At 39.2% G+C, this 21,512-nt stretch overlaps 7 protein-coding genes across 7 annotated transcripts; 3 read left to right on the top strand and 4 right to left on the bottom strand.

The window, feature by feature from the left end:
- The first annotated feature begins 923 nt into the window (after nt 1–923).
- LOC101295643 lies at nt 924–1,631 on the top strand. The gene has a single exon (XM_004305024.1). It carries the CDS (start codon nt 924–926, stop codon nt 1,629–1,631), a length of 708 nt encoding a protein of 235 aa, XP_004305072.1.
- Nucleotides 1,632–2,364: 733 nt separating this feature from the next.
- LOC101295356 lies at nt 2,365–3,196 on the bottom strand. The gene is made up of 3 exons (XM_004305023.1): nt 2,738–3,196; nt 2,596–2,667; nt 2,365–2,487 (listed from the first exon to the last, which is right to left on the bottom strand). The coding sequence occupies exons 1-3, from the start codon at nt 3,176–3,178 to the stop codon at nt 2,365–2,367; spliced, it is 636 nt and encodes a 211-aa protein (XP_004305071.1). The 5' UTR covers nt 3,179–3,196.
- Nucleotides 3,197–4,033: 837 nt separating this feature from the next.
- LOC101314001 lies at nt 4,034–6,437 on the bottom strand. The gene is made up of 7 exons (XM_004302517.1): nt 5,880–6,437; nt 5,670–5,750; nt 5,504–5,578; nt 5,189–5,233; nt 5,016–5,105; nt 4,790–4,891; nt 4,034–4,463 (listed from the first exon to the last, which is right to left on the bottom strand). The coding sequence occupies exons 1-7, from the start codon at nt 6,411–6,413 to the stop codon at nt 4,281–4,283; spliced, it is 1,110 nt and encodes a 369-aa protein (XP_004302565.1). The 5' UTR covers nt 6,414–6,437; the 3' UTR covers nt 4,034–4,280.
- A 272-nt stretch (nt 6,438–6,709) lies between these two features.
- On the bottom strand, nt 6,710–7,865 carry LOC101295066 (probable WRKY transcription factor 70-like). The gene is made up of 3 exons (XM_004305022.1): nt 7,507–7,865; nt 7,292–7,405; nt 6,710–7,199 (listed from the first exon to the last, which is right to left on the bottom strand). The coding sequence occupies exons 1-3, from the start codon at nt 7,863–7,865 to the stop codon at nt 6,710–6,712; spliced, it is 963 nt and encodes a 320-aa protein (XP_004305070.1).
- Nucleotides 7,866–12,101: 4,236 nt separating this feature from the next.
- LOC101312550 (serine/threonine-protein kinase AtPK2/AtPK19-like) lies at nt 12,102–15,618 on the top strand. Its single transcript, XM_004302512.1, has 7 exons — nt 12,102–12,180; nt 12,853–13,822; nt 13,978–14,060; nt 14,133–14,253; nt 14,351–14,524; nt 14,672–14,776; nt 15,198–15,618. The coding sequence occupies exons 2-7, from the start codon at nt 13,172–13,174 to the stop codon at nt 15,483–15,485; spliced, it is 1,422 nt and encodes a 473-aa protein (XP_004302560.1). The 5' UTR covers nt 12,102–12,180; nt 12,853–13,171; the 3' UTR covers nt 15,486–15,618.
- A 228-nt stretch (nt 15,619–15,846) lies between these two features.
- On the top strand, nt 15,847–17,830 carry LOC101311389 (serine/threonine-protein kinase STN8, chloroplastic-like). Its single transcript, XM_004302508.1, has 4 exons — nt 15,847–16,425; nt 16,537–16,710; nt 16,928–17,332; nt 17,483–17,830. The coding sequence occupies exons 1-4, from the start codon at nt 15,847–15,849 to the stop codon at nt 17,828–17,830; spliced, it is 1,506 nt and encodes a 501-aa protein (XP_004302556.1).
- Nucleotides 17,831–19,114: 1,284 nt separating this feature from the next.
- LOC101314292 (mannan endo-1,4-beta-mannosidase 6-like) lies at nt 19,115–20,936 on the bottom strand. Its single transcript, XM_004302518.1, has 6 exons — nt 20,893–20,936; nt 20,543–20,822; nt 20,266–20,460; nt 20,046–20,168; nt 19,731–19,942; nt 19,115–19,658 (listed from the first exon to the last, which is right to left on the bottom strand). The coding sequence occupies exons 2-6, from the start codon at nt 20,810–20,812 to the stop codon at nt 19,229–19,231; spliced, it is 1,230 nt and encodes a 409-aa protein (XP_004302566.1). The 5' UTR covers nt 20,813–20,822; nt 20,893–20,936; the 3' UTR covers nt 19,115–19,228.
- Between the last annotated feature and the right edge of the window lie 576 nt (nt 20,937–21,512).

The raw sequence follows: 21,512 nt of genomic DNA, 5'->3' as shown, positions 1-21,512 counted from the left end.
TCATGGATCTTCGTTGGTTTCTCGTAACGGCCTCTTCTTGATCTTTCATGAACCATTTTGTCAAATGATTCATTGTAGAAAAACAGTTTTTACACAAAATCAAAAGGAAACAATATGAAGCTTTTGAGATGAGAAGAGTGTTGTGAATTTGTGAGGAATGAGGATGACAATGACCTCATATTTATAGATAATTTGAGATGATATCAACAGATAAGATATGACACGTGTCGGACAAATATAACCCGTAATCTAGATAGTCAATTAGTGTTTGACATGTGGAGACGATAATCACAACCGAACTCAGTTGTTTGTCGTATACACCGACGCAACACAAGATAATATCTGTCAATAATTTGATTCTTTGTCATATATGCCGACATAAAACGACAAAAAATTAGTATGTATTAATTATTTTTTAATTAACAAAATTATATTTAATTATAAGAATAATTTAAAATTTTGTGATAAAAATAAAAATTGTGAACTTTTATTAACTTAATAAGGTTATTAACATATTATTTAATATAATATTCATAAATATACTACCTATAACTTATTTTAATCAACAAAAATGAATATAGGACCTCGTATAGGACTCATTGTTGGAGATGAGAAAATGAGTCTTAAATAAATAATGCAATAAAGAGGTTCTATAATGGATATAGGACTCCCAATCCAAGACCATCGTTGGAGTTGCCCTTACCCTTACCCCACTTCATATTACTGACCCATTTAACAGTTCGGATATATTTACAGTGTCGAGAGAGACCTGGATTAGAAATTCGCGATGCTGAGACCGCAGAAGAAGCTGAAGCCGCCGGCGAGGAGCGACGACGCCGGGAATAGCCGCCACGATCAATCTCGCCGAAGATGGGAAGAGTTAGACGCGGACTGTTTAGCAAATGTGTTCGCCAAAGTCGGGAATGGAGTCTCTCCTTCTAGCTCTCCCTTTCGTCTGTAAATCATGGCACGCTGCATCTCTCAATCCCTTATGCTGGGAAATTCTCCATTTTCCCGAGTTTGAGCCCTATCCTCTGTTCACTACCGTTGATGATACCAATGTTGAGCCCAAGAGCTTTGGCCCATTCTACAATAAGTTTGTGGAGGATTACAAGATGGATAGGACTCGGTTTTCGATCACCGGTTTTGTGAAATTGGTCGTCGATCGTAGCAAGGGGAAGGCTGTTGAGCTGAAGCTGCCTCAGTTTTGTACCGAAGAAGCGTTGCGTTATGCTGCGGATGGTTGTCCTGGGATTAGGTATCTGCATTTTACGGACGACTTGGTGTTTTTCAAGCATTCGCAGATTCTGCCGGAGGTGATCGGAAAGTGGAAGCTTCTGGAGCATTTGACTTTGGGTGGGAACATGGAGAATATTATGAGGCAGTTTCAAGTGAAGGGTGGGGAGCATTTGAGTAGGGATTTCGAGGAGAAGTTGTTGGTGTTGTTGGATAATGTACATCCGATTAGGAATAAGAATTTGCATGAGATTCTGGTGCAGGTTGGGATTCACTGCAAACGGATGCGTACTCTGCATGTTTTTGATGGATGTGTGGGTGAGGATGAGGCGTTGGCGATTGCGGCAGGGCTGCCGAATCTTGTGTTTTTTGACCTTGGAACAGTGTCGCATTGAGGGGAATACTCTTGTCACGTTGTTGCAGGGTTGCAAGAAGCTTTGGCGGTTCGATTTGTGGAATTTTGAAGGGTTTGTTTTGGATGATGATGAAATGCTGAAGCTTGGGTCTCATGTTAAGGAGTTTAGGTGGACTCGTGCTATGACTGGTTATAAGCGCTTCCATGTGTTGAAGATGATGATTATTTTAACCAGGGCGAAGCAGGATCAGATTTGGAGGAAAAGGTACAACGGACTGGGGATAGTCTAAACACAAGTGTCGAGTTTAGTTTGTCAATTCCTTTGGGTTAGACTCATTTGCTGTACTATAACCTAAGGGATGTGATTCCGATTTTGGTGGAGCTGTTCGCAGTGATGCACACTGTTCTTTCAAGTGCCGTCAATTCTTTCAAGCTGCTGTTTATGAAGACTGGAAGATTTGATTGAGCATTGGGACTGCATGTTGTATTCTTGAACAGCTTACAGCTGATACTACGGGGTCTTGTGGATTAGGAGAAATTGTAATGTATGTATTTCGTAATTTAGATCTTCCAGCTGCTTACCATAATACTTTGTGATATGCTATCATCCACTTCAAATTGCTAAAGGCTGAAGCCAAGAGAAAAGAAATTGGAATCTTGGAACAATGAACTTTCATTTCAAATTTCACAAACATGGGCATGAACATAATGAAGTATTATACTATTCTCTTTCCCAAAATTCATCAATTAAAGTGCTGTACTTTCCATTGAAACTAAGCAGATTCGGTAATCACAGTTTCTCTTGCTGTAACAATTTCGGATTCGATTGAAGCAGAACTCAGCTTCTGTGGTGTGTTTTCCCCTACTGATTCCTCCATCTCCTCAAAATTCACTATCTGAAAAGTTGAAAGGCAGAAAACAATGAACCCATATATCAGTTTCAATCTCATTGCAAGTCTCAGAAGAGACTATGAGATTTGGGGATATATGAATCAGTGAAATACCTTAACTGGTGTTGATCCAGTGGCCTTCTTCTGCTGCTCCTTCTGTCTTAGAGACCGAATCGGAGAAAATCTCTGTTCCAAATCCAGCCATAAGCAAAAACTGAAAGATTGAAAAAGAACCGTAAAAGAAATTGGAGCTTACAATGGACTGAGAATGGAGCTGATTCAATCTGAACACCCTATCAACATCAATCTCAACCATCTTCTGGATTTGACCTCTGTTTTCAATCTCCTTCGTCTTCAAATCCAACATTGCTTCTCTTTCTTTGAGCATCTTCTCCGTTCTCTCTCTATCCAACCTTATCCTCTCCAGCTTCTTCCTCATAGCACTCAGCTCCTCCGCCAAAGACGCGTCCATCGCAGCAGTTTCAATCATCTGAGCCCCATAAACCTGCCCGTTCTCCTTGTTCGACGGTCCAAACACAGAGATGTTGATACATTCTTGTCCTGGTGGCTTGGCCTTAGAAACCGGACCGGCATTGACCGGAGTTGCTGGAGAGTTCACAGGCTTGAGTGGTGTCCGGCCGCTTTTGGGCCGGAGAATGTGGTCTCCAGCGAGGGGATGATGCTGGAGGGCTTGCATTGTGGTGAGTTGTGTGAAGATGGGTTGGGGACTTGGGAGTAGAAATTATGCAATTCTAGAGATAAAGAAAAGGAGGGATTTGATTGGATAGGAGACAGAGAGGGGTTTAAATTTGAAAAGAGACAGGCGCTAACGGCTAATTTTGTTTTATAGGTTTTGTTTATTTATAACAAAGCACCAGATTCAATTCAGTTTTCATTATTATATGTCTGGAAATGATGACGTAAAGTAGGAGCCTTTATTCAATTCGTCCCAGGAGAGGATGATTATGCTTTCTTCACAATCGACCAAAACTAATAAAGGTCGAAGCTTCACTGAGCAAATTGTGGAGACATGTTCTTCCGCTCCAGTAGTATTATTCTTGAAAAGTTTTGCCCGTTTTGTTGAATCGAGCTGGAGGGTTAGTTTGTTTGTGCTTCACATGAAAAGATTGATGAAATCCATTGAAATGTGTAGCGAATTCTGTTTGAAGGCACCCATAGACATGAACTCGAATACCAAATCTATCCAAGTTTTCAATGGTCCTGTAGTTCCCTTCAGGGTGTGTGCTATTTTCTCTTGAATTTGAGAGGTTTGAAACTTTGAATTCATGTTCTTTGTTCTAAATGTTAAAGAAAGAAAGCACAAAGCAAAAGATAAAGGGGTAAGCAAATCATGGTTTGGTAAAAAGCAGCAGTAATCCCTAATCAAAGGCTTTCCTCCATGCATGTCACAGATGTCAATAGTCAGAATCCACCGTTTGACTGAGCCACTGCTTCAAGCTGTTCACCTGTCCAAGCTGAATATCCAGTTTGCTCTGACCACCTTTTCTTCATCTGGAACTCACTTGTTTCTTTGATAAACAAACACAATCTTTTGCTTAATCTAACTATTTAATAAGTATCACACCATTTCAGAAATTTAACTATTATTTCTGTAAGAGACTAAAGAGTCGTACCTAAAACTCACAGTTCTATCATGACATGGCATTCACGTTTGAAGCTGCCATTCACTATTTTCTTAAGCTAAAACATATTACATTTGAGTGCAATACCACAGACAAACCTACTATCATCTATGTATATATCTACAACAAAGAAACAAAGTCCCAGATCATCAGAGCTCAGAAGTAATCCATTGGGAGCTCTGGTTCCCAATCATCGTCAGTCTTGCTTTTCCCAGATTGAAACTTCTGGTTACCAGTACTTCTTCTAGTGCGCTTATCAGATTCTACAGGTCTTTCAAATTCGGCATACTCTTCAATGTCATCTATGGAAGTTGCAGCGTTTTGGTTGTCCAAGAAACCCTGTTTTTCATAGAACCAGCTCAAACAGTTACATGCTGTTACTTTGCGCATCGATCATTTGTGACACTTAGTTAAAACAGCTTCTATCTGACCATGTTACAGGAAAAAGGAAGTGTTTTCAAAATTATAGTAAACAATTACAATAGATTAACACCATTCATACTGTTCAGATAAGTATAGCTCTTACCACATCTTTTTCAAACTAACTGTGTGCTATATTGCTACTAATGAGGAAAGAGTGATGATCACTAAACATTCATTAGCAGCCAGAAAAAACTAGTCACAAACAATGTAATGTAATGACTGCTGGTTGGAAAGGAATGTACCTTAGTCAGCCTGTATATACGAGATGCTGCAGCTTCATGAACAATGACAGCATCAGATACAACTTCAAGCACATCCTCGACAAACAAAGCATATGTACTCACCTTAAGTCATAGAAAGCAGATACAATTGAAATGCAAGTAGACGTCAAAGCAAGCAAGAAATTCTAACTTGAACACAATTATTTCAGCCTTCACAGTTATTGTGTAAAACCTCATCTTAACCTACCAAACTTGACGGGATAAGTGCAATGCCAAATGAATCAAGCTCAAGTGATTCAACAGCCCCTGAATTGATGTTAAAACTATATCCCCGCACCTAGACATGCAGCAAGAAACGAGTTAGATGATCAAGGAATATGTAAAAAGATAATGAGACACTGTAACAATGAAAAGACTCACCCTTCCAATAGTTCGTCGGCCTGGTGTTACAACTTCGTATCCTACCTAGCAAATCACAACTTAAAAAATCAAATGGTAAAATGCAAGATTAAGAGATATTGAACAGGATAGCACCCAACAACTTTATCTAGCAATCACTAAACTGTGCTGCTAGCAATAGAAATTACTGTAACGAGCTTGTTCATATGCACTCAAATTGTAGCTAAAATTCAATACAAGGAACAAAGACAGAAGAACCCCCTTCAAAAGACAAAGGGAGACAAAAATGTATCAATGTCCTAAGAGCAAGTACATATATTTGCAGAATATCAATACCAATGTTTCCAATCCAACCATTTTGAAATCATTCTGAATCACACTCTCATCCTCCACAAGCACAACATCACCAACCTGGAAATAATAACAATTGAAAGTCACCACCAACCTTCTACATAAGAATGTGCATACACTGAAACAAGTGCAAGTGTCACAAAAAATGTACCTGGAAAACATCCTCCAGAGGAAAACGTTCACACTCTCCTGAAAGCAAGTTTCTCCTCACTTCTACAAACATTACCATCCACTGCTTAAACAACAAAAAGGTCATAAACTCACACAAAGTTCAAGTCTTTAAAGACATTAAATAATGTGAATAGGCAAAGCATTTAGTTTCTCACAAATTGATCAAGCTAAAAACTTTGACAGTACTTACAGAAGTGGTATTGACCCAAAGCTGTGAAACAAATCCCAAGCTGAGAGCACTTTCAATACTGATCACTTGCTTGGCTAGAATACTCGACCTCTTCATCAACTGCCTCACTTTCTTCAACCCAACATTTTCATCAATGCGTTTCAATCCATCCTCTTTCATATCCTCACCTTCACCACTCTTCGGCTCCTGAAAATCCGAACCCAGTAAAGTAGCATTGGCTTCTTTACTGGGTCCAATCCCATTTGGCTTTTCATCCCTTGGTTTCGATTCCAGGTCGAAAAGGTCTTCACTTTCCTCCTTAAACCCTAATTGGGTTTGAAACCCAGAAGCCTCTGGTGGGCTCTGACTGGCCCTTCTGCTGAGGCACAAAGTCGTCGCATTTCTATGAGATGTGGAGTTCGAATTCAAGGAATTTTGGGTAGAAAAGTGAGGAATTTGTTGGGTTTGTGGTCTGTGACTGGATTTGGGAAAACCTAAATGTTGAAATTTGGTGAGAGCAAAGTAGAGGGAGCTGGAGGGAAGACAGTCACACATGGTTTACAACATTCAACAGTCCTCTCATCCAACTGAATCAGTTGGTAACTGAGGACAAGATCACTTCTTTGTTTAACGACGAGTCGTTATGTTTATCCGATATATTACCCAATTCTTTGTGAGAAAATAATAATAACTAATACGTGGACTACGTTGTTGAAAATAATAGGGGTTTCCATGATAGATTTCTTATAGATAAACATCAAATGAAATAGAAAAATCACTTAATTTAATTTGTGTGACATTCATTTCAATAGCATATTTTAGAAGTGACCTTCTGAAAGTTCGCAATGCATTCACCAAAGTTCATAGGGCAAAAGTTCTTCGAATAAGTGTCCTATCTCTGCCCCAAGTAACATATCCTCAAGATCAAGCTCAATCTCTGGTATGCCACCACTGATGGGTTCAGAGGGCTCGAACACCACCGTATCAGGTGACACAAGATAACCGCTAGATGATAATAATGATGACTGGTTGCCAGTAGTATGACTAGACTTGATGATGAGCTCGTTTTGGGTGGATGAGAACCAAGGCTGTTCTTGATTGTTTGTGACGCTGCTGCTTGAGTTATCATATATGATCGTAAACTTGGAATCAGACACTTCTGTTGGAGTAGTGCTTGTAGCATCCAAGACAAATTCAGGAGCCTTGAGGAAGCTGTTGTTAGTGCATGTGTGATTTCCATAGTATGTAGTCCGGAACAGCTGCGAATCATCGTCGAGTTTTTGCACCTGCTTGGTTGCGCTGCAGCCTTGATCGTGCTTATGACTGCACCTAAAGTAGCTCCTGCATATATATATATATTTACAGAAGATCAATAACAAGAAAATAGTGTACGTATGTAGCAGCATTTTTTATTCCATGCATTATATACGTGCCTTGGGTGGATAGCATTCTGGATCTGTTTCTGTCCGTACTTTCTCCATGCATGACCATCGTCATTGAAATCTGGACCGTCTCTTGACCATGCTTGTGATGAAGTCATCTTCTTTCTGCAAGCGAGTTACAACAAAGTCGATCAGCTCCTTATGTAGTTATAGCTACCTTTTGTAACTAAACAAAGCTAGCAAGCACATAAATTCGTGATAGTTACCTCCTCTTGAAAGAACCTCTGTGATCCATGAACGCAGCACCTCTCTTAACAGCCTTATGAGCATCCGAAGATGACGATTCTAGAATTTGAGGAGGAAGAGCGCTAGCTAAAGCAATATCATTTGCTCGAATATGAGAACTCAGCTCCTCCTCAGACCCATGATTACTTCCATTCAAGAAGTAAAGGCTGTTCTTGAAGGAGCACAAGATCTTTGTAACGAGGCCTTCGGCCGATCTCCAATCCCCATTAGAAAGAACCCTCCTAAGTTGGCTCGCGAGTTCTAGCCCTAGAACCAGTTCTTCCTCCACCCTTTGCCGATTCCATAAAGACACACTTTCAGCTAGAGCACTGCACTCCATTGTGATAACCTTCATGTGTAGAGACACTATATATAGTTCTATATATATATATATATATATATATATATGTCGAGGGATCGAAAAAGTCGACGTGATTGAAGGCAAAGAATATATATTAATACTAGGATTACTAGCTAGCCATACAAAATTTATATAGAGCTTAAGCTCTTGGCCTCTTGGGAGGTGGGAGAGGAAGCTGTTGGCCTCTTGGGAGGTGGGAGAGGGTTTGTCCATATCAACAAACTCGTACGTGTAACTTTGGCGGTGGACTTTGTTTCTGGTCTAGCCAACCCCTCTGGAAGCTTTGGCATTTACAAAACCGAGTCAAGTGTAAAACATCAAGTCGTTGCATCTCTAATTCTCTATGTGATCATTCTTTTATGTCGGAATTTATTTTATATCTACGTCGGTCTGGTGACTCGACTCTTATACAATCACGATTGACATGTCAAACTTATTATATGGCCTTCGCTCTTGATGCTTTAATGTAGTATGTTATTCAGGACGTCGATCATCAGGTGTGAAAAAAAGTGCGTTGATTGTCAAATGAGTTTGATTGTGGATTTTGTACTCGTGTAGCTTTGGCTCGCTGATGTCATCTCTTTGATGTCATCACTAGCTAGAGATGACCTGATAGGTATTCCAGATGGACCTAGAACAAGTGAACAACAATGGAGATCTAAACGAGAAAGATTTATCTGGAGATATGTGAATTTTAATGAGAGATGTACATAAGACATCAAACATAAGCCCAGACCTGTGTGAGAGAGAGAAAAGAATGGACTCAAATGCCCAACCGATCTGCAGCCCAGAGGAGTCAAGGCCCAAATCCCAAATCTCTCCTCCCTCTCTCCCATCAAGACCCACCGGTGTTGGACCTTTCACCGGAGTCTTCAACCAACAGTCAATCCGGCGGCTTTCCGAGCCGGAGAAGCATCACGCCACCACAGCAAGAAACCCCTGCTTCACACGAGATCCAAACCACGCAACATCGGCTTTGCATCTACAACCCGAAGATCTCCTCCCTGCAACGGAAGTTGAGATCAGCATAACTAAGTCCGCCTTCGTCGCATACCTAGAGAAACAAGACGCGTTGACAATCAAACACACTGAAGATGGAGTAAAACACCACACCACACACCCAAACAATGCTGGAATTCCTAGACTGGCCTCTATGTCTTTTGACCACCAGTGGCGGATCCAGGATCCAATATGTGTCTAGGCTAATTAGAAGTGCAAAAAAATAAAAATTTAGAATTTCTTGATACAATTTTTTTTATGAGGTTTGGAACCAAATGAGACACTCATCAAAGAAAATTTCTTTTAAAGAAACACTAAAGGAAGTGTAGGAGTATATGAGAAAACATTTAAAGAAACATTAATGGAAGTGTAGGAATACATGAGAAAGCATTTAAAAAGAAAAATTACAAACAAAATGCTAATAGAAAAATAGATTATTGCCAAAACAATGGAAAAGAATTCATTTAACCAAAGTAGGAAAGTGAAGAAAATGAGAAGGGAAAAGAACATGCAAAGTCAAAAAGAAATATAGGTTTCATAAGTGTGGTTTGTAGAGTCAAAAATGAATATTGGAAGAAGAAAATATTGGAAAACTAGGCAAAACATCAAATCTGCTTGTAGAAGCGTTAAGAGGAGTTGAACCTCTGACCAAACTAAAGTAAAGTTAGAGAGAATGCCAACTGAACCAAAGCAACTTTTATTATTACCAGGTATTCATTTAATACATATAGAGAATTCTGTCTAGGCTGCAGCTCATACAGCCTACTACATGTATCCGCCCCTGTTGACCACAACGAAACATGCACCGGAGGTGATTTGTGGCAGTCGAAGCACCCGTTGGGGTTGCTGCCGCTTTTCTCACAAAATCCTAGGTTTCAAAATATTTTTCAAAAGATTTAATACATCACTTATAATAAAATAATACGTTGTGAGTAATATAAGGATACAGTAAAAGAAAATAATTCATTTGAAGTTTGAAATAAACCACTTTCTCTTTATTGATGTAGTGGATTAATATACTACTTAATCTTGATCTCTAATGGGTGATGACCCGGTTATAGCTATGGCAAGAACCACGAACATAACCCAAACTTTGTCAAATGAAATACAAAATGGCGTCTGGAGAAGAGATCACGACTTGGCGGTCTTCAACGCTCTAATGCCTAAGTCAGTCAATGTATTTATGTTGATAGAATTACGGTAGGTAAGTAGCAAATGCGCGTGTAGTTATTATGGAGAAATAATGGTACCTTCTATGTTTGGTGGAGAAGGTTACACACCTTCTCTTTGATGTGGATTAGCATCCCTAAATGGTTCCAGCCATAGCCTCCACAAAGTTTTTGTGATGCCAACTTGGTGTCGCGCGAGGGCACGTCCTAACTCCATTCAGGTGAGACTTGACAGATACTAAAAGTCGTTGTTGTTGTCTTGGTTGTGGTATGGGTGATTCAGGGTAATTTGGCGCTTATGCCTGGCTTAGGTGCTGCTGAATATGGTTAATTGGGTATATGCATCTACACTCTTGTTTTCTCCTTATTCAAGAATGTATTTTCTGTCGTTTTGCATCTCAAATGCATAAAATGAACAATCTTTCTTTCTTAATATACGCGAACAAATCTAGGCCTAAAGGTAGTGTAAATATATCAACGAGAAGTCATTCTCATGCCTCAACGAATTTGTGTTTACTAACACTATGGGGGAATAAATCTCATGGGTGTCCTACAATAAAATCAGAAGTTACTCCCCATTTGCATTCCTTGGGGCTTATTTAGTATGTATTTCCATTTCCTTGGATATGCTCCGCTCTTTTTCATCTTTGTTATTTTAGTTCTTGTTATTTAGGCAAGGTTGGTGACGCAAGTTACAGACTACTACATTTATTTATATGCTTGGATAATGCACTAGATCGTTGTTACCTATACAACTCAGAGCAACATTTCACATACTTCTCTTTGGGATTGTGTGCATAATGACATTATCAGTGATCTTTTACAGATTACGGGTTCTTATATTTCCTCAGCTTTTAGTGAAGCCAACTATGTGACTGTCTTTTATCATATATGTGATGTACTTGAAAAGGAGTTTGCTCCTGTTTAATAAAGATTGTTAGCTAGTTAATTTGTTTAGTATTGATCTCTCAAATTTGATTGTGTTTAATAGATACATCACACAATCTTCGTGAAACTATTCTCATAAATAGAATATGGCTATATGCACTAAACACAAAATATTGATGTGATAGCAAACAACAATGAAAAAATTGTGGTTTTTATCATTTAGGGAGGGAGGGAAGGTGCAGAGTTAGGCAACCAATATATTTGAATTTTAATTTTAAGCTTGTACTTCCAATGAGATATTAGAAGAAATTAATGTTATGATTTGTATAACGTTTTAATACACACAATCAAAGATGTATCTATATCCAAGACTACTAAATAGGTTTGGAACCTAACAGAAAGTTCTCCCATGGTAACATGAATCATAAAAAAGAATTTCAACAGTTCCATATAGACAAGTTGGATAGGTCATAAGTTCGGAAGTTCTTACATACATTTGACTATGGAGATGAAAAAGAAAAAACTTAAGTTTCGTCCAACAAAAAGGAACATCAACGAATTAGCCCACCTTATATATGATTTATAGATACATCTATGTAGATACTTGTTAAATATTTCAACGATAAATATGTACTGAAAAAGAGTATCTGTAAATAACATATAAAAGATTGATCATGACTAAATATTTCTTCGTTAGTAACATCTCAAGTTATGATAATTTATGTATCTATCTCCTCCAAAGTAACCGATGCAAAGTACAGTAGAATCATCCAAAAATCTTGTTACATAGATCATATATTGTATTCAATCAGGCTATTGTAAGAAGAAAAGAAAAGCAAGCATTAAGAAAATGAAAGGGACAGAATAAAAAGAAAAACAGAATAATAGGAGCATGCATGATTAACGTTCCTTGAATGAAAGCGTGAATTAGTGGTCGACGCAATTTGAATGCTGGCATGGCGTGCCGTGGAAAGTACCAATACCGAAAGGATTCATAAAGCATATTCCGATTCCGGAGTCCAAAAAGCCGGAGTGCACTTGCAAGTCCTACCCCCTAAACCAACCACGCTCACCCCGCCACGTGAGCATCACAACTCATATCCCACATGAAATATTAGTTGGCATATATAAGCGGCGACGCGACCTCTCCGCTCTCTTTCAGATTCGTAAACACAAAACACGTCTCTCTCTTCTCTCAATTCTCTTCCTTCCTTGGTCTCGTCTGCAATCCTACCCAAGTAAGCTCCCTCTCTCTTCTCGATTATGCTTCCCAATTCCGTTTTCAAACACCGTTTTTTCCGTTACTCTCCAGCTTATCTAAAGCTTCGTGCTTTATTAAATAAAGAACAAACAACAAAGAACGCGTGTTTTAGATCTGGGTTTTGTTTTTGCGTTTGCTGAACTTCTCAGGCGCGAAAACAAAAACCCAATCTCTGTTTGCAATGGCCAGCTTTACCACATTGGCTTGAAATTCAAACGCTTTGGCTTTTGTACCATCTTGTTTGAGGTTGTTATTGTAACTCTGTTATGTTTTTCTGTTCTGTTTTGTTTTGGGTTGTGTTTTTGTTTCTGGGTATTGTAGTATGTTCTTAATTGCATCCAATAGCATCTCCTGAAATTTAAGTATAGAAAAATTTAATGTCTCCTAAATGTGTCTTGTTCAAACTGTGGTGTTTCCTTAACCTATGCCCAAATTAGCCCCATATCATTATCATACCTGGATTAGATCAGTAAAAGAATTATCCTTTGCTTTGCCCAGTATTATATGATATCAAATATGATACTAATTTCGTGTTGTGTCATAATTGTTGTAATTTCTGTTTGCTTGCTGAGGGTGTGTTAAGATGTGTTATGATGAAGGAGAAGTAGTTAATGCCTAACTTGTTTTGTTGTATTTGATTTGGACGCAGGTCTGACAGCTTGATCTTCATGAATTCAAGAGCTACTGAAGCATCCGTGTTTCCTTGTCAATCAGGGAACAAGAACAACCTCTTCTTCACCTGGATTCTCTTCTGTCTGTTGCCGAAATTCTTGGGAACCCCGTTTGCGTTTGTTAACTTCCTCTTGGTTAAGGCAATTGACAGGAGTCCCTCTGGAGCACTAGTCTTGGCGACGTTTGGATAGATTAATATTGTTCTGAGCACTGGTCTTGGAGTTTTCGGTTTAACTGTTACAGGAGGGATCGATTCGGCTGCCTTTTGCAGTTAGCATCCCTGCTTGAACTCAATAATGGTTTTATCTCAGCTGCCTGATTCGTCCAAGACCCGCAAGTGCAAGCCAATTCAGACACAGTTGCTTTTTCCAATGGGCCCGACAGATGCTGTAGTTTGCGATCACGTTGAGCTCGACTTTTCAGACGTATTTGGTCCTGTACCAGTCCAGGCCACAGTAGACTCTGTCGAAGATGTTGTTGACCATATATACGATGATCCCGTCGTCATTCACAACCGATCACATTCTTTGGTCGGTCCTTCATCATATGTAAGCCACTCACTGAAGCTCAACAAACTCACTATTCGTGACACAGAAGATTCAGTGGATCTGGTAGAGTCTCTCCATGAAGATACTGTGAAAGAATCTGAGGGACCTTTTATTGGTGATGGGGTTGTTGGAAAACCTCTAGAAATTGTTGAGGAGAATTCCATGAAAACCGAGAGCGTAGGCATTGAAGATTTTGAGGTTTTGAAGGTTGTTGGGCAGGGAGCATTTGCAAAAGTATATCAGGTGAGGAAGAAGGGGACATTAGAAATATATGCTATGAAGGTCATGCGAAAGGATAAGATCATGGAGAAGAACCATGCTGAATACATGAAAGCTGAAAGGGATATATTAACTAAAGTTGATCATCCGTTCGTAATCCAGCTTAGATACTCATTCCAAGTAAATCCTTCCTTCTGACTTTTAGAAGCTTTCTATTCCAACTTGCCTTTTTCTGTAATATGCTTGATCAAAAGATGCTGTGGAGTGATGCATTGCTGATTTTGCAACTTGGATGAAATTGCATAATGTATTAACTTGGTTTAATCATCTTACAGACCAAATACAGACTATACCTTGTGCTGGATTTTGTCAATGGAGGTCACCTTTTCTTTCAGCTCTACCACCATGGCCTTTTCAGGTACTGAGGTTTAAGAGTTCTATTGTTTTGAGCTCTAGTGCAGACACTAATATTTACACTTCTGATTTACAGGGAGGAGCTGGCACGAATATATGCTGCTGAGATTGTTTCTGCAGTATCTCACCTCCATGCAAATGGCATAATGCATAGGGATCTTAAACCTGAAAATATCTTATTGGATGCAGATGGCCATGTATACATCCTTTTCTCACTCTCGTTTGTTAATTGTTTTTTGATTAACTGCTCCAAAGAAGTGTACCTGACAACATGATCACTGATTTGTTGAATAGGCCATGTTGACTGATTTTGGGTTGGCAAAGAAATTTGACGAAAATACAAGATCTAATTCTCTATGTGGAACTGTAGAATACATGGCGCCTGAAATACTTCAGGGAAAGGGCCATGATAAGGCAGCAGATTGGTGGAGTGTGGGAGTTCTATTGTTTGAGATGCTTACTGGAAAGGTATGCAGTTTTCTGATAGTTCTTACATGTCTGACTGGTGTCTGTATAGAGGGCCAAGATAAGTCAGCGTATTGGTGCAGTTTACTGTATAGATTATATGTAATGCGTCAGTGGTAATGTTTCTTTCCTGTGTTTTTATTTCTTTAGCCTCCTTTTACTGGGAACCGTCAGAAAATTCAACAGAAGATAGTCAAGGACAAAGTCAAGTTGCCGACCTTTTTAACAAGTGAAGCACATTCTCTGTTGAAAGCGGTAAGTTTCCTCTGTTCTAATATTGATAATCTACGTTTAAAACATTTTTTATTATTTTTTTATGTTTTATTTCTTATAATTTACTTTGTTATTATGATCTGAACACTTTCAAACCAGTTGATGAACCTTTTTGTCTTGGTGTCATGCTAGCTTCTTTCTGGCATTACTTACTGAATTATATGATATATTTTTGTTCTATATTCATCTATGCTACCAATATAATCTTAAGCGTGGGGTAATCAAGGATCTTAGTCAATACTCAATAGTTTCAAATGAAGGATATCTAGATATGACAAGGCCAAATGCTTTTTCTTTTGATTGGTCAAGACTGGAAAACGATGCTGATCTTCAAATGTGTATGCCTTCTCATTTCATGTTTACAATTGACTATGAAATTTACTTAGCCTGGTTATGTTTTCAGCTACTAGAGAAGGACACAAGCAAGCGCCTAGGTTGTGGACCTCTGGGAAGTGATGAAATCAAGCGTCACAAATGGTTCAAGCCAATTAATTGGAAGAAATTGGATGCTCGGGAAATCCAACCTAGCTTCCGACCTGATGTTGCTGGGCACCACTGCATTGCCAACTTTGACAAATGCTGGACTGACATGCCACTTGTGGACTCCCCAGCTGCTAGTCCGAATGCTACTGGAAACCCCTTCTCAGGCTTTAGTTATGTTAGGCCTGCAGCCTCTTTTCTTCAGAATTAGCTCCCCTATGTACCAAGTTCGGTTGTCTCCCTGATACAAGCTTTCAATCTATGTTTTCCTTTCTTTCCCACACGAACTTGATTATAACAACTCTGTGTGTTGCTGGAGAGCAGTAATAAAGATATTCTCTTCTTTGATATGAAGATTTTTAATTTTAACCCAAATTTTTATGCTTTTGTTTTTGCTTTTTGGTAGTATGCTTATATTGTAGTCTCTATATTGTAAGGGGAGGAAAAAACCACATGTGGATAAATCATCGTACACGTGTCAAAATTCTGGCCTTTGCTGACACTTCTACTGGTTCTCCCACAAAACAAAAGCTGAACTAGTTCACCACATAACTTCCATAACGACTACATCCATGGCTTATCTGCCTTCTCCAAGCTTAACTACACTTAAACACAACCCGAAACCTCTATTTTACTCTCCGCTAAAACCCAAATCGCTTGACAATCTCTGCTTCTTGACAAACCAATTCAAGGTTCATCCACATAGATGTAATGCATTCTTTGATGACATCCCTGGAAATGTGTTGGAGAACACTTTGCATTTGGAGCAGTTTCCTGCTTTTCAATATGGGATCATGGAGTTTCAGAGAGTTACAGGTGACCTTTCAGAGAAACAGAAATGGGGTGTTCTGGTTTTTGCTGGGATAACATGGATATACTTAACTGCAAGGCCAGGTATTCTCTTAGGTGCCATTGATGCATACCTACTTGCTCCACTGCAACTGGCTTTGGATAGTGTGGCTGGAAGGAGAAGATTGAAGATGACTGATTTTGTGATTGGGGACAAGTTGGGAGAAGGGTCTTTCGGGGTTGTTTATTCTGGGGCCATTGTTCCGAAGAACATGAATGTTGAAGAGAGAATGCAGAAGAGTGGAAGGGGAAAAGCTTTGCAGCTGGATGAGAGGTTTAAGGAGAAGGTCATCCTCAAAAAGGTAACGTCCTATTTGATTAATCATGATTCAGTGTTGCTAATTTTTTTATCGATTTCTGCGTGATACGTAAAAGAGGACTTATCTCTGATGTTTTAGTTATGAAATATGCAGGTGAAGGTAGAAATGCAAGGGGCTGAAGAATGCGGTGAAGTCGAGGAGTGGTTCAATTACAGGTTGTCTAGAGCAGCACCTGAAACATGTGCTACTTTCCTGGGAAGTTTTGTTGCTGATAGAACAAGTTCACAGTTTACAAAGGGTGGAAAGTGGCTTGTTTGGAAATTTGAGGTACTTAATTTACACATCCGGGATCACTTGCTCAGTAATCAAAAGCCTTTTTCTCTATATTCAGCTTCCATAAATCCATAAAAAGGATGCTTTGTCAGTATGATGATTTAGAACTTGATGCTATGTATTGCATGCTACTTTGAATCCTGGATTTTTATTAATGCTCACTTGAGGATGCCCCATCCCTAAACTAATTGTAGGGATGTTAATTTGACAGGGAAACCGGAATCTTGCTGATTACATGACAGATCGGAAATTCCCTTTTAACTTGGAATCTGTCATGTTTGGACGTGTCTTGCAAGATGTAGACTCTGTCAAACGCAGTGCCTTGGTCATCAAGCAAATAATGCGACAGATTATAACTTCGCTCAAAAAAATCCATGACACAGGCATTGTTCACCGAGATATAAAGCCAGCAAATCTAGTAGTGACAAAAAAGGGGAAGATCAAGCTCATCGATTTTGGGGCAGCCACGGACCTCCGGATTGGGAAGAACTTTATTCCAAACCGAGGCATGCTTGACCCCGACTTCTGTCCTCCTGAACTATATGTGCTCCCAGAGGAAACACCGGTGCCTCCTCCAGAACCTATTGCGGCAGTTTTTTCTCCTATTCTTTGGCAGGTACAAAAGTCTTTAACATTTTTCTTGTTTCTTTTTTATACGTTAAACATTGATAAAAAGATGTGCTTCTTCAGTGCTTTGTAGGAGATATTTGGGATATGTATAGGCAATGTGTTTATTTGTTAAAGAGTTATGCGATTGTTGGTGCAGCTGAACAGTCCTGATCTTTTTGATATGTATTCTGCTGGTATCATTCTATTGCAAATGGCGGTACCATCCTTAAGGTCTGCGGCAGGCTTGAAAAATTTCAATGGGGAGATAAAAAGATTTGGATACGACTTGAATAAATGGAGAGAGTCTACTCGCTTGAGGCCTGACTTATCACTTCTTGATCTCGATTCGGGTAGAGGATGGGATTTGGCTACAAAGCTGGTCTCAGAGAGAGGTTCCCTAAGAAGGGGAAGATTATCAGCAGCAGCTGCTCTGAGGCATCCTTACTTCTTTTTAGCTGCTGACCAGGCAGCTGCAGTTCTTTCAAAATTAAGTTTCACCAAATAGTGAGCAGCTTCAACATGTGAGTAACTATTCCATCAGAGAATTATCCGTTGATTTCGTGAAACTAAATCTAGTCTGCTATTTATAACAAGTAATAACCAGCTACTCAGTCCTATATGCATGTTCAACTATTATTTTGTCTTTGGTTCATTATCCAGATCACATTCAATATAAAACCACTGAGTTATTATTTCCTCTCTTTCCTTTAATTACAGCAACTAAAAAATGGAGAGGCTCATGGACGTGCAATGCTTTGCGCCTGCCAGTATATGACTGTTGCCATTTTGGTTCCAGGTGACCTAGGAACTTCACTTCCAATTTACCACTTCATCGGATGCAATTACAAGAGATTACAGTTCATTTAAATGTTTTTTTGTACAGATTATATAGGAGAGGAGGTTTATACACACCCTCAAGGCCACTCTGTTTATTCACTTTACAGTATTCTTTTCCTCTCCTGGTATCAGAAAACTCATTTATGCCATGAAGAAGTAACAAAATCAATTGATATATAACGATTAAACACCAGTAACATTCTACATAAACATCTATGGAATATGCTGGAAATCACAGTTTGATTATATTTCCTTTGTTTGGAACTGTTTTGACGACAACTCCAGTTTGTGAGTATATTTGCAGACTATTACAGGTTATCTGATACGTAACCACTTAAGAAGTTGCTGGTTAAATACATAGAATATCATAGTAACAATTATGTAGTAAGAAAGTGATCCCAGAATGCCTATTCCCTTACAGCAGTACAGCATCACTGATGGAGAAGACTCATCAAGCATCCATTGTGGTACTGGTCCTGGTGATATTTCAGCAGACAATAAGTGATTTCCAATCCGTAGTCTGAATTTGGCTCCTCTCATCCTCAAACGTAACAAAGTGCATGCAAACCATAAGTAAATTGCTGATACACATGATGCGACGAGAGTTATGTCATAAAGCTTCTTTTTACAAGACCTTTCTGTGATCCACCATACCAGGAATACCCAAAAACGCTTCAGTATGCTGTAGGGAGCAGATCCCACTGATAGGATGAAGCCTTTGGTCATGGCAAGCAAGCTCATGTTTACTATTTCATTTGATGATTGCAAATTTTTGATGGCAATGTAGCATTAGTCTTGTCAGCAACATCACTAAATCCAAATACATCTCTTTGTTAACAACGCTCAACAGTCAATAAAATCCACAAAGAATACTGATAAAAGTTTATATTTAGTAACCAAGAGGAATGCAAGCAGGCACAAGTTATAACTCACGGATGGTACAATGATCCATATCTTGGCTTTATTTAACTGTTTAAGTCTTCAAGTTTTGTCATGTACAAACGAACACACATTTCATACATAGACAAATAAACGGCAAGGAAGTGACGGTGGAAAACACAGAACATTACTGGTCATCATTGTATAGGAATTCTAGTGGACTCCTCTTCCTGCAACCCCATTTGCATTTCCAAGCACATCTGGAATTGAAGAGGGCAAGTCTTGTGGAGTGAAGGGCAATGATGTTTGATGTCGAAGGAGCTTTCGAGAGAACAATTGCATAGCCGTCATCCATGTAATCTGTTCCATCAGGGAAGAGTTGCCACAAAAGACTCCCACCTCCACTCCCTCCTTTCTTGGTGGAGTTTAAGAGGGTCTTGTACACTGTGTTGATAACAGTGTCTCTAAATGAGGTATTGTAACCAGGGTCTTTTGTTGATACACCAAACTCAGCAAACACAACAGGCATTCCAAGATACTTCTCAGCATCATCAATGTGAGCTTTAATCCATGACTCGGTGAATTGAAGATGGACATCAGAAATGGATTGCGAAATCCTTCATCAAGGAAATCATATTAGCTTTAAGTTGAATAATAGTACTGTAAACAAAGAGTTCGGGAAGAGTTACCAAGAGTCTGCGTAGATATGAACAGAAGCAAAATCAACACCCAAGACCTGGTGGTTCCTTATGAAATCAGTTCCAACTTGTTGAGCGTATGTGTTGGGATTGAACTGAACTCTGTCAAGTGTTGAGGGGCCATAAAATCCTTCCAAACCAATCTCCACAAGGTGCTTCGGGTCAACACTCTTAACGAAAACAGCCATTTCTTGTATCCATTCCTAGAAGAAGAAAAAAAGACAATATATATAGCTTCAAGTTCAACTACATGAACATGACTTTGCTAGGTAGCTAATTTAAGCAACACTTTTGAGTAAAACAGACCTGCAGGGTATCACCAGAAGGATCTGAAGTGCATCGAGGCTCATTCATCAGTTCCCAAGCAAAAACAGTGGGATCATCCTTGTAAGTTATGTTGGTGAGGGTATTCACTCGATTAAGCACCGTCTGCACAATCAAAATATCAATACAAAATGTGCATATTGTGGAAACAATCACTGAAGTTGTATGAACTCAAACTTTTAGGTACAGTGGTTTAACTTGCCTTGACATGGGCCTTGTAGTAGCTTTTGAGTGTTGGATGAGAGAAGAAGTCGTCGTCCGATGTCAAGTTCAGGCCAGCTGCTTTTCCCCATTTGATATATTGTGGTTTTCCACCATATGCATCCCAGTTGTTAGTCAAGGACAATATGAGTCTGATCTTGTACTTCTTTGCTTCACTTATCACAAAATCCAAAGCCTGCAACTCATTACATGAAACTCACGTTAAAACTCATTTACTCACAAGCATTGATTCACAAAAGAAAGACGTCAGAATTTGCCTTAAAAACTTCTTCATCATAAACTGCTGGAGATTTTTGAAGAGCTCGCCACTGGCCGTCGTTAAAAGCCCAAGTCCTACAAATAGTTAGTCCCACTGAAGCTGCTTGTTTGAACACATCAGTGACTTTGCCTCTTGTAGACTGATCAGCAGCAAAAACCATTAACCAGTAAGTGTTGAATCCATTCACATAGAAAGGCTGATCATTCACTACAAATTGGTTCCCTTTCTTCTGCACCATTGCCCATTCTTCATCTTCCATGCCATTCATCTCAGTAATCCTACAGATAACTAAACATCAATCTTTATACTATAGAAAATCAAATGATATTCTAATAGACACATACATACCAGTTGCTTGTGCTTGGAAATGCTAGATGATCTTCGGCTTCCTCCACCATGGTCTCCAATTGCTCAACTCCACTGGCAGCACATAAAGTAGATATCAAAGTCATGAAAATGGTGGTCACTACAAGAATGTTCTGTAACACCGACTTTGTTCTTTGTGTATCCATGGTAGTGAATTTGTAAGGCAATGCATGTTCATTCTATAGGACTAGGTATTTATATCTAGTGATGCCTATGTTTTCTTGAATGGGGCAAGTACTGAAACTATGGTACGCTCGAGAAAAAGTGCAGTTGGGGATTATCACATTTCAAACTTTGAAGGGAAGGCAAAATTGTTTCTTTGCTGATCTGACATTCCCTTGATCTGATTCGCCCATACATTTTCATGTGTAAGAGTAAAGTTGCAGCTAGTATCAGAACCAAGGAACTTTCTCAGCTGGGGTCCTACAAAGCAGTGACAAACTGACAATTTTTAAAGGCTGAAATTGAGACATATATCTGCATTTTATGGTTTTGTTTAGAAACCAGTAACTGTCGGTTATAGCTAAGACGTCTAAATCATTACATGTTTATGTGCAATTTGATCGACCATTAAGAGAAACCTTGAAGGAGATTGGTTCATT

This window comes from Fragaria vesca, linkage group LG6, assembly GCF_000184155.1.
Source record: "Fragaria vesca subsp. vesca linkage group LG6, FraVesHawaii_1.0, whole genome shotgun sequence".
Taxonomy (NCBI): Eukaryota; Viridiplantae; Streptophyta; class Magnoliopsida; order Rosales; family Rosaceae; genus Fragaria; species Fragaria vesca.
Note: the sequence above shows the minus strand (reverse complement) of the source record. Positions and strands in the feature narration are given on the sequence as shown.